At 39.8% G+C, this 12,591-nt stretch overlaps 1 protein-coding gene across 7 annotated transcripts in view; it reads left to right on the top strand.

Moving 5' to 3' along the window:
- Positions 1 to 12,591, top strand: part of ZMIZ1 (zinc finger MIZ-type containing 1) — a 285,149-nt gene that overhangs the window by 245,647 nt on the left and 26,911 nt on the right. For 5 of the 7 annotated variants that reach the window (XR_014590596.1, XM_083865865.1, XM_083865862.1 and 2 more), the window contains 5 exons: positions 3,158 to 3,272; positions 5,507 to 5,724; positions 7,161 to 7,359; positions 8,375 to 8,665; positions 10,698 to 10,880. Coding sequence is in view for 6 of the 7 variants with exons in the window: in XM_083865865.1 (XP_083721991.1) it covers positions 3,158 to 3,272; positions 5,507 to 5,724; positions 7,161 to 7,359; positions 8,375 to 8,665; positions 10,698 to 10,880 (1,006 nt within the window). In the remaining variant the exon portion in view is untranslated. The remainder of the gene's footprint in view (positions 1 to 3,157; positions 3,273 to 5,506; positions 5,725 to 7,160; positions 7,360 to 8,374; positions 8,666 to 10,697; positions 10,881 to 12,591) is intronic. The other 2 variants (XM_083865867.1, XM_083865864.1) reach the window with 1 other exon arrangement.

Genomic DNA, 12,591 nt, shown 5'->3' with positions numbered 1-12,591 from the left:
GAGGTTGAAGCTTCTTTCTTTATTGGCTGCCATCTTCAAGTTTAAAGGAAGGGATTTCAGGATAATTCACAGCTCTGTATAATAACTGGGGAAAACCACTGCTCTTTGCAAATGAGAATTGGATTGGTCACGTTTCATTACGGTACTTACATGGATTTTCCTTTGATGGTGGGAATATTCCTTTGGGTAGTTTTAAGGACAGAAATGGAAGTTGAAAGAGCAGAGTGAAGGGACAAGTAATCCTCTCATTGAGTGGCATGAGTTTCAGCATCTCCCACTGCTTGAAACCAAGAAAATCTTCGTGTGATGGAGAAAAGGTGGATGTTGTATCCAGTATGGCAAAAGGCATAGTCAGACATGGATATAATTGGTGATGGGCCAGAGTAAGTGCTGGGGAATGCAGACTATGAGATTGCCTTGGGTTTCTCATGGGGTAACTAAGGTGAAACTTGAGCGATGAAGTTTAGGACAGTAAGTGGATATTAGGATATTTAAGTTCATGTTCTGCGAGGCACATCTATCAGTATTTCAGTGTTGCTATAATTTCTGTTATCAGTAGTGTCTGAGATTAAACACTAGGCCCTGTGTTGGATAATGGGGTAGTCATGTGGTTCAAAGTGCACAATGAATATTTCTCAACAAATCTGTAGCTGGTCTCTTTTTTATGTGGTGCTGGAGGCTTTATTATTTGTCAACAATGTGGTTTCTTGAGGCCACCCATTTTAACTGTAATACAGTAAAATTGAGTGATTTACTCTGTATTTATAATTAGTATGAAGTGATTATATAGTCTTTGAGAACCCAGTGTAGCCTTCCACTGAACAAGTGATCTGACTACCACTGAAAACTATGGAGGAACAATACATGAAATCCCTTCTGCATAGGACTGTAAAGGAGAGAAGTGGGTAAGAGAAACATGCTTAGGAGACAAAGAAAATGAAGTAATAATTATAACTTCTTAACAGCAAGCTGAAGCATTGCTTGCTCAAAGTTGGAGTGTGTTTACAAACTGTACAGCATATTTGCATTAGAAGAATCTTTAGTGACTCTGTGGTTTGATTCCTGCCTGTCATTACCTTTCTTATTTACTCTCATACACTTGCAAAATATTTGCTTTGCTCCTCAGGTTTTATTACCTGTCCACAGCACATCAGTGGGGAGTAGAGAGGAATGTCTGCAGTGAGTCCTTTCACTGCTTATGTCATGGAGAGAGCTGCTTTGTAGTCACTGAAGCACATGAACGCTCATATGTGCCATAAATATCCAAACAAATCACAGAGCAGACATCATCAGAAACAGTCAGAGAAGGAAGTAAAGTAGGAGGCATCATTCAGAGCAGGATAAAAGAGGAAATCTTAATAGCAGTCACAAATTCTGGGTTAGTCATCATTTGTCTCCATGCTGGTGGAGGGACTTGCATTGCGTCACTTGCAAATATTAGTCACTGAAGCCATTGTCTGAGCCTCTGAATGAGAGGGGCAAGATTCTAAGAGAAAATATTTTAAAGAAACATGGGCTAGCAGGACTCAGTGATAGCAAGGTGTTCAGTATGTCCTTATTCACACACTGGTTTATATGGATGCTGTCAATGTAAACATGATGGGTCAGAGATCTTATAGAGAATTACCATTTTCCGGTAATTTTCTCTAGTTATTTGTTAGGGGAAATTATTCTTTTCTCTAATTTAAATTTTTGAGTGATTTTGTTTGATTGAATATGAGTATTTTGAAGCAAATAGATCAGTTCAAATTCAGTTATGTTCTAATACTGATTTGGTTGGCAGAGCATTGTGGAATTTGTTTGACATTTCCTAGCTGTTTGTGAAATATATTCACTGCTTCATTTATGCAGTTGCTGCTGCTGTTACTACATTATTTGTTGCTTGGGACAGAAGCAGTTTTTATCACACATGTGCACTCTTTCTGCAGAGCAATTCCTGTTCTTAAATGATTCACACTTGGCATTATGAGCAGGCTAAAGAATGAACACTGAGGTAGTCCTTGATTTTGGCTCACAGCACAGAAGGAAGGAGTGATCCAAGCCTGGAGCACTGTCTGGTAAAGTGAGCAGGCTTTGAAGCACCTTGGTAGAGTGCATGTAGAGCCTGTATAGATTCTTTAGGCAAGTTAGCCCTGGATAGAATTTTGGTGATAGCTGGTAGTTAAGACAAAAATGCAGTTCTTGATATAAAATACAGATCAATGGTGTTGGAAAATGAAAGAGTAATGTGTGTCTGTTGAATGGTATTTATATTTTTATATATATAGACGAGGAAAGATCACCTGAGTGTGTATATATGCAAATTGAAATCTAATTTACAAGTTAATAGTACAAGAATGAGCAAATTTCAAGTGGAATGTATTTTATGGTCATAGGATTGATAGTTACTGTCACCGGATTTAAGATATTAATTGCACTAAGTGTAATTAATCCTATCCTGGGCTCATTCTGAAACCACCATCTTGCTTTTGTATGAAAAGAACTGTAAGAAATGTTTGCTTGTGTCTGTGGACAAAGCTAATGGAAAAACCCAATCCTCTCATCCACATATTTATCTGAAAGATGTGTTGTATATCTGCAGTTGATTTTCTAGAATGCTGATTAGCTAATACCGTTTTTGGCATGCAGCTTATCCATCGTGTGGGAGAACACTATCTGAATTTCAATTCACTTTTCAAAATCATGTTGAACTGCTATTGCTTTAAAGGCTCTTCTGGCCATTTGGGGACCCACTGCAGACAGTGGAGCTGCAGTCTGGTTCTCAGAATCCAATTGAATTGATATAAGGCAGCTGAATCAGTGATTGTTGAAGAGTTTGAGATGAATAGCAAAAAAAAATATGATGCTGAGTAACTTAGTGTCCTTGTTTGAAACTCTGCCCCTGAGTTTACTTGGACTTTCACTGCTAAGAGACCTTTTTATGGTAAAAACCCTGTGCTTCAATATAGTTAAGGAATTAATTTCATTCGTTCTGTGTGGTTTGATATGATCACATTGCTATTAAAGAAACTTCATGCCTCTGAGAGTACTAAGCTAATAGTGGAGGAGGAGTGGAGAGTTAAGGTAACGTCAGACGTTAATTCCTTTGTCACCACCAGCAATTTGCCACAGTTTAAACCTCCAAAATCTCACCTTCCTGAACATTTGTTTTTTGCAGTGATGGGTCTTTCCCTTATGATTCTGTTCCCTGGCAACAAAATACCAACCAGCCTCCAGGCTCTTTATCAGTGGTCACCACAGTATGGGGTGTGACTAACACCTCTCAAAGCCAGGTAAGCTTCATTTTTATGCCTCCTTCCCTCCAGATGTGCATTTCTGCTAATGTTGGTAGAATGGAAGGTATTTTGGAAAACCCTCTTGGGATCAGTAGCAGTGTCTGTCTTCTTTGTTGTATATGATGCATTATTTTCCCAGTCATGTCCTCTAGGGTGGCATTGAACAAGAAGTGTCTGAGAACTTGAGTCAGTCACTCCTCTGGCTGCATGCAAATGTCAGGCTTGGATTTACCTCATATTTTGCACTGTGTGGTTTCAACACTGAAAGCATGGCTTTGGGGTAATCCCAAACCTCTTGGGAATTCAGAGTGAATGTGAAGAGTTCTATTAAATTTTAGCTAGATTCACCAAATGATAATTGTTGATTTTAGCTGGGGTTGTGTTGCACTTGTGGGCTGGTGAAATTGAGTACCAAGTCTAACCCCACACTGAGTTGTTAACTACCAATTTTAGACTGTGTTCTTTCCAGTCTTTCCTGTTAGTGCTGTCTAACTTAGCAAAAATATTTCAATATACATTGCAGCAAAAGTATGGCCCCTTGGCCCCTAGGTGAGAGACACTCTTCCTGGACTTTCATTTGGTTCTCTCCACTCTTAACTCTCTTTTTCTTCTGTGTTGTATATTGAATTATACTATACAAAAAGAAGCAGCTTTTATGAAGAAGTTACCAATTATTTGTGATAGTGTGCACTCCCAGGGATGTGGCACAAATTAAGCACACAGTCTTACATCATAGATGAAGTGCTCAAAACACATCACCATCTTACATGAGTGCAAATGGTACATAAATCTAACTTGTCTTTTCTACTTCTTTCAAACCAAGTGGTGTTAGATCCCATACAAAATTTTCTGAGGATTTTTTTGTTGTTATTATTTTAATTTTGGTAAGAAAATTGAAAATGAAATTGTAATGGAATGGACCATCTGGAAAATAAACTATTCAGAGGCCAAGTCATATAAATACTCACATGGCAGTTATGTAAGCAGTGGTTATGGCAAAATCTTTCTTCAATAAAACAAGAAGAGGAAGCAGTTATAGGATTTATAACATGTTTTATTATTGTTGATTTCTTTAACACCTTAAAAGAAAAGATATCCCATCTGGGAGAGAAATGCGTGAGTAAACATCTTGGTCTATATATTGGCCAGAAAATGAAAATGTAGTTCCTTTTACACTTAAAAAGGCAAAAGGAAAGATTAAAAAAACCCAAACCTCATAGTTTTGTTCTATCATAGGAGTACTGTGATGTTACTTGAACTGTTTGTGGTACTTCAGAGGAATGTGCAATAGAAGGAAAAAAAATCTCTTGCATGACAAAAGAAAATGCTTCTTCAGTGTCACTGCAAGGAGTAGTGAAACTCTGGAACATGAAGCTTGGTTATAGCTCTCCAGAGCAGATTGAAATGAATGTCAGGATTTCCTGTAAGTCTTCCTGCTCTTCAAGGGATAGGAACAAGATGGGCTCACCAATTCCTTTTCTCAAATGCCTGAAGCTGTTGAGTTAGTCTTCTGCAAAAAACATGACCACTGAGTTTCTTCCCAAGTAGAAGACTTTTTGGGAAATCTTGTGCGGGTGATCCATGAACAGCCACACTTACATCTCCATGGAAATCACAGCAATTTGGGAAAGAAAATCCTTTAAACAAGCAAAACCAGTCCTTTTATACAGAGAACAGAGGACTCTTTTATAAGAAGCAATAAAAACAATCAATAGACTTTTGTACACTATTTAGAGAGTCAAGAATAGGTTAAACTGCTGAAATATGTTCTTTCACAGTTTTTCTATCTGCAGTACTCTTTGCATTGTGCCAGTGGGACTGACTACTTCCAAGTTACTTCAAAGTCCTGCACCAAACAAACAAACCAACCAACTAAACAAACAAAAAAAGCTCTCATCCTCTCACGCCCTCTGGTCCCCCCCCCAGAAAAAGCTATGTCCTTTCTTGTTGTCAGATGAATGGTCATGGCATGGTTGTAGCAGGTCTTCCTCATAAACTTTTTTAATAAACATATTAATTTGGGCTCCATCTAGTCGAAAATCTCCTGTTTGTTTGGAAATGGCAAAAGGAGAAATCACCAGGAATGTGCACCTAGACTTCAATGAGGTCTGTGCTCATTAGAGTTCAGAGTACAGGTGGTTATGTTTTAATTTAACCACTGCAGCAAATCAACTTAATTTGCTTGAAGCAGTTCGAGGTACAGCCCCTCACTCTCATGTTTCTTCTTGCAGGTGCTGGGAAATCCAATGGCAAATGCTAACAACCCTATGAACCCAGCAGGAAATCCCATGGCTTCTGGGATGACAACCAGCAACCCTGGAATCAATTCCCCTCAGTTTGCTGGACAGCAGCAACAATTTTCAGCCAAGGCAGGCTCCACTCAGCCCTACATCCAGCAGGGCATGTATGGGCGACCCAATTATCCTGGAAGTGGAGGTTTTGGTGGCAGGTGAGATTTACTTCTCTGAGGTGGAAAATGGATGTAAATACTTGATGAAGCTTGTTTTAGTGACCTGGTTAGGAGTGTTATGGGCTTATTTTAATTATATGAAGTCTCAGTAACTATTTTTTGCTGGTTAACTGAAGCACATACTGCTTTTACAGCTTTGGAAATCAGCTATCCAAACTGCAAAGAAATTCATCACAGTAAATGGAAATGGCTTAGGTCAATCAATTAGCTCTAATAAACCCCCAAAATAAAGTTTTAATTAAGAGAGATGTTAAACAGACCACAGGCTTAGGAATGATTAACATTTAATAAGGCCAGGATGTGAAAGGTATTGATGGTATAATTTCTACGTGCATATGGAGGAGTGAGCTTGAGTATTGGGCAAAGTAGTTTCCTATGCAACAGAATATTTCTGCCCAAAGACTTACCCCACTGCAGGAATTTGAAAAGAATTGGGAATGAAGTTGTTTGTTAAAAAAGAATGGCCATGTTGTGTATTTATTTTGGGGAAACAAATGCTGCATTGGTCATATAATCCAGAACTGATAGCCTGGCATTAGTTATGTATTGACTTTCTGTGTCTATACTTTGTAAACAGGGATGGTAAGGGCACTTAGCTGAAACCCCTATTTATGGTCCCAGTACAGAGGCTGCTGAAGAGACTGCTGCTGTTAGCATAGGTACTCTAGTGTGATATAAGCTTGGGACTCAGAGAGGGAGAGAGAGAGTATATCTCTTCCTTTATCTCTGCCACTGATCTACTGAGTGACCTTGAACAAGCCAAAAAGTTTCTCCAGCTTTGTATTAACATCTCTAAAATGGGCACAGTTTATTGGCCCATATTCATAAAGATTTTTGGTATCTTGAAGTGGGAAAGGCGTGGTTTGGCTTAGCTTGGTTTATCTTAGGATCAATAGAAGAGATGGGTAGGAACTACAGAATACACTGTGTAAGATCCAGTGGAGTCACAGCATTGGGTCTCTCCTGGCCTTTCTGCTAAGGTTCAGGTTTTTCAGGCTTTTATGATATCTTGAACACTTGCCATAATTCACCAGTGAGGCAGATTAATGTGCTGTTCCTGCTCCTGTGCATTTGCCCCTACACTACTGAGAAACAGAGCTTCTACTCTCAGGAGTTCAGTTCTGCATTGCAGGAAGCTACAGAGCTGCAAAGAACTTCATTTGCCCTCAAAATGACTGCTGGCCATGCCTTGAAGTCCCAGTGGTGGCTCTAAGACTGTTGCACCTGGGCAGCAGGTGTAACCTGTAGATGGAACCACTATCTCCTGTACACCCCTAATTACCTGTCCTGCTGGCTTTCATTAGTCATTGATATGTGCTTTTGGAACAGTTCCAGGTGAGGATCTCACCAACATTCAAAACAACATCCACCAGGCACATCTTAATTCTCTCCTCCTTTCTCTTCTTCCCTGTTAGTTACCCTGGAGGCCCAAATAACCCTGCAGGAATGGGGATTCCTCCCCACACGAGGCCACCAGCTGATTTCACCCAGCCAGCTGCAGCTGCTGCCGCTGCTGCAGTTGCAGCTGCAGCTGCTACAGCAACAGCCACAGCTACAGCCACTGTGGCAGCCCTTCAGGAAACACAGAATAAGGACATGAACCAGTATGGACCGGTAAGAGAGTAACCCTTATGTCCTCATACCTGCCTGATATGGGCCATTATAGGGAATTGGCTGTCCTTCTCACTGTTGTGTTTGTTAGGGTGTCCACTCTTGGTTTTTTGGTTTTTTTTTTTGGGAATGAGGGAGGGGGTTGTTCATGAGCATGGTTAGAAATGCTTATAAGAAACTGCTGGAATGTGAGAATCTAGGTATAAGTCAGTCCCTGTGTTTTTCCTGATAAAACTTGCCTAACTGTATTTTGTAGTTTAGGGGTTGCCTCTTTAAAAAAAATTGAAGATTCCTCAAAGTTACAGTTACATCTGATGTGATACGTTATTGCTGCCTTTGCCAGCCCGCCAAATTTGAGTACCTAGTGAAATGTTCTGGAATCTTGCAATAGGTTTTGTAGCTCTTGGACAATTGTTTATTTTGCTAAGTGCAGTTGGTTGTTTGGATTATTTCCCTTCAAACAGGAAAACAACAATAGAAGAGAGTTTTGGTTTTTAATAATGTTGTCTGTACAGGCAGCTATGTGAGACATGCATTTCCAGTTATCCATAACTTCTAGCATGTCATGACTTCATGGATTTTTTTTTTTCTTAAAATAAACAAGGGCTCTATCAATTCAGGATTTTCCTCCTTACATTTTTTACTTCTCTGAAGTATGGGAGTCCATATGCCAGGTGATGAAAGCACAGGGTCTTAGAAACGGTCATGTTGTGTTCTATTTGCACAGCCAACATCTCAACCTGTTACCTTACAGTATTAGACCAGCCAATTGAAACAATTTAATTTCTCACCTTAGACTTAAATCTGCCTTCCACTCTTATGCCTTTTACAATTCCAATTGAGTTTTTATTATAAATAACTTCACCGCCCATCAAATGTTAGAGGACATTGCAGGAAAATGCGACATAAATCCTTCCCTTCTTCCCTTCCCCAAAAGCATGTTCAGCTCCCCCTTCCCATTTTATAAATGCATGTCGCATTTTATTCTTTTTTTTTTTTTCTTCTTCTTCCGTTGAAGGTTTGTTCCTCTTTCCAGATGGGTCCAACTCAGGCTTACAACAACCAGTTCATGAACCAGCCTGGTCCTCGTGGTCCTGCTTCTATGCCAGGCAACATGAACCCAGCCAGCATGGGAGCAGGAATGACACCCTCCAGCATGAGCGGGCCCCCCATGGGCATGAACCAACCTCGGCCTCCTGGCATGAGCCCCTTCAGCACCCACGGGCAGAGGATGCCTCAGCAGGCCTATCCAGGCCCAAGGCCCCAGTCTTTGCCTATACAGGGCATAAAGAGACCATACCCAGGAGAGGTAATGAAATAAATTATCTTTTGTGTACACCATTCCTTTGACTGCAGGTTGCTGCAACATGGTGGGTAAGGTGTGGTGCACATCCCTTTTAAGATACGTGCATCTTTGTTCCAGCCTTGGTAGGAGTGCAGCCATTAAAATATTAGCAGGAGCAGCTCTTCCTTTTTAGCTTCTCAAGTATTCAGGTTGACCCTTGCTGTGTTAGTCCATATGATGGTCATTAAGTCCAAGGAGGGCTCCAAACCAGACTGTCATTCTAAGATTCTCATAGTGGCTTCATAGATCTTCAGCAGGTTTCCATCACAGGAGTGGAGTCTAAGTGGCAACTTAGAAGGGACACTGGGGGTGAAATACTTTGTTTTAGTCCAGTAGATATCTGAGCTGCGTTTTCTTGGACAGTTTTATTTTTGTAATGAAATACAGGACAGACATTGTACTGTAACACCAGTAGTCATAACAGTAATTTTTTAGAGAACAGTTGCTTTCCAAACTTTTTGAGTGTTGATTTGCACAGTCCCTAAAATGAATATTAATAATGTTGAACTCAAATCCCTCTCTGTCAGCATTTATCTAATACCAGCTTATGTGGAGTGTGATAAGGTCCCATGCTGCTATAGGAGATCTGAATGGCTTTATAGCCAAAAGTGCATTGCCATTGACTTGTATTATGACAGGGCAAAACACTTAGGGTCAACTTTTTAGAGAAATTTAGGCAGCCAAAGATGTAGACAAATTAGCTTTTGGAGTTAAAAAGCACCAGTGCATTTTACTCTTCAAGTTAGAATGAATTGGGCAGTAGAAGCGTTTTGGAACTCCAGCAACTCCCAGTACCTATGTACACTTCAATCTTTTTACAAATCCAGCTCTCACTTAACAGCTTGAGAGATCATTTCCTGGTGAAATTCTGTATTCATCTGAGACTTCAACAACAGGTGTAGGGCTCTGAATATTATGATACTGCTCTGACAATAGTAATGGTGCTTAGATTTTATAGAAAATGCACAGGAAAGAGGACTGTGGAATGCAGAAAATACAGAAAACATTTCTGCCTGAGCTACATTTCTTTTCTGCTCTGCAAACTATTTTTTTTTCCTAAATAACTAAGCAGAAATAAAAGAGGGGTATGCTTTTGCAGGAGTTGCTTCTCTTAGGAGGCTTTTCAGTGCCAGTAAATACTGCCACTTATTTACAAATAAGTTAAGAAAACACAAAATGTGGCTTGTTCACATGATTTTTTCATATTTCATATTTTAAGGATGACTTTAAATCTCTTTTTGCTGCTTCAGAGTCAGTTTTTTCATTGTGAGTGAATATGTTCATGTTTCCAACAAGGCAGTTCTGAACGCTGCCATAAATGTTGCATGCTCGTTGGGCTGGAATTTTGCAGATGATATTTGCCTTTCATTTATTGAAGGGTTCATTTGTGGAAACCTTTCGTTGATTTTTCAAATTGACATTCTACTGCCTTTAGAGTTCCAATTTTCATTACTTCAATTCCACAACCACAGCACAGTCTTAGCTGTTTGTTAGCACCAGCAAAGTGCTTATGACTAGTAAGAACTTCTCTTTAGTTGTTCAAGTATTGCTGAACACTAGTAAGAGGCCAGCAGAGCAGCTGGGCTGAAGAGGCAGGTGTGGACAATACAGTTTCTATGCTCTTGCTTCTTTCCAGGGTTTGTTTTATTTATTTATTGAACTTTTTCTTTTTGTGCTTCCATCCTACATCTGAAAAAAGAGCCCCAGGCTTGGGTGTCATAGCACTTGCAAGAAAACAGAATTTTTGTGAACATTTGTGCAGTTTTGTGTATCTGGTAGTAGTTGTGGTTTCCTCAGGCACAGTGCCCTTTGACAGTGTTAAAAGGCTGAGTGTGTGTGTCTTACACCACTTCAGTTTGCAAGACTTTTATGCTTGTAAGAAGTATTCTCCTGAAGGGGTTTTCATTGTGCTACTGAATGTGTGCTAATAATCCATACAAGAAAGCTGCTTGCATAAAACATGGCTTTGTCTTCTTGTCTCCCTGTCCTGAAACAGCCAAATTATGGAAACCAGCAGTATGGACCAAATAGCCAGTTTCCAAACCAGCCTGGTCAGTACCCCACTCCCAACCCTCCGAGACCCCTCACATCTCCCAACTATCCTGGACAGAGGATGCCAAGCCAGCAAAACACAGGGCAGTACCCTCCTCCAACAGTCAACATGGGGCAGTATTACAAGGTAGGAATTTGTGAGATTATCTTGTTCCGTTCTGGTGGCCATTTATTGATGAAGTCACGTTAATGCTTTCATAGATACTGTTTTTATGTAGTTAAAGGAAAGGAAGAAAAAAATACTGAGGTTTTACTAGTGTCTTGGGTATCACAGAATCAAGTCGATCAGCCGAGTTTGCATTGCAACTTCAGAGCAGTTCATAAAGAAAATTGAATGCTGCTGCAGCTCATTAGAGGCTTTTACAAGAAAATGTTGTGTTTGCTTTAAAAATAGGTTGTAAAAAGAAGTACCTAATGGGATTTAGGTGTACGATATATTATCACCTATTCATGGTCCCCTGCAAGAATGCACTGACTATGGAAATTTGTAGTAAAAAAGTTTCACGTTGCAGCATTCCAGTTTTGGACCTACAGTGGTCACTATTGGATTAAGCCAGGCCAAACTTAAAAGGTGTTCCAGCTGTAGGTTTTATCTTTGAACTGAAGTTTCTGTGACTTTTTCCAACCTCTTCTTTTTGTCTCAGTCTTTTCCCTTTGTGCTGCTTGTTTTGGGCAAGACCTAGAGTTGTTAAAATGTTGCCTAAAACCCTGTTCATAGATACATCTTGAGCACTTTGTATTCTCCAAACTGAGGTTGCCCTGAGGGCCTGCTGAGGTTTACCATCTTTGAAATGCACACAAAAGTGATCTATTGCACACAGGTACTCCAGTGAGTATAAAAATGGGGAGGACCATTGATCTTCTGACCTGCTTAAAGCATTAGCTGTTGAAGTACCTGGACTACATTCTGAATTTGAATGTAGGCTGAAAGAGTCTAAGTTGCACAATGTCGTTGAATTGGAATTGCTTGGTGTGATTCACACAGAAAACACCATTAAAAAAAAGGGAAAGCAAAACCCTTTTCTGTGAAGCATCCATTCTGTGTGCAGCTATGCTGTCCACTGTGGTACCCAAAGGAATGCCTGTTGGATCATGGCAGCTTTTGCAGTTCACTGTCAGGAAGAACATGAGGAACAGACAGATCCTCTATATAATAGTCTCAGTACAGTCACTTATCCTAAAGTAACTGCAGAAGATCTCAAGATCTTCTCAAGATGTCAAGTTTTTAAGTGACAGATTCTTAAATATGTTTTTTGTACATTTATTTTAGAACTTAAGCAGTTTTTTGTTTACCATATACTTCTGACAGGGAATTTGTTTCTTTACAATGTATCCCCTATATTGTATTCAAATATTGACTGTTCTGGAAACAGAAAAAAAAAAGAGATCTTGTTAAAAAGGCAGATTATCCTGGTTAGGGGGAAAATTCCACAGACAAAACCTGAATCTTTGAATTGTAGTGATTGTGCAGATAGTAACTGTGTGTGTCAAAAATAAAAACCAAAGATGGCTGGAAACTTGGAGGTTTAAGATTTGAGAAGGCACCCCTGCTCTTATGTACTCTCAAGTATCTTGGATAAGCAGAGCAGCATTTAGATACAGAATCAGATTTGAAGTCACAGTGCTTGGGCTGTCTGTAAAGATTTTCATCTTCTGACACTCTCCTGTGTTTCTGCTTATGGTACATGAGCCAAGCAGTTGCAGGTTTTTTTAATGTCAGCTTCTTTCACATCAGGGCTATTGGTTTATTCTGTTGACTGCAATCATCCCCTTAATTACAAGAAACCAAACCAAAGGTGTTTTAATGCATAGCTGCTATTCATACTTAGCTGTCCTTT

Source organism: Zosterops lateralis (genome assembly GCF_965231275.1).
Source record: "Zosterops lateralis genome assembly, chromosome: 8".
Classification (NCBI taxonomy): Eukaryota; Metazoa; Chordata; class Aves; order Passeriformes; family Zosteropidae; genus Zosterops; species Zosterops lateralis.
This window is presented reverse-complemented; position numbering and strand designations above follow the sequence as displayed.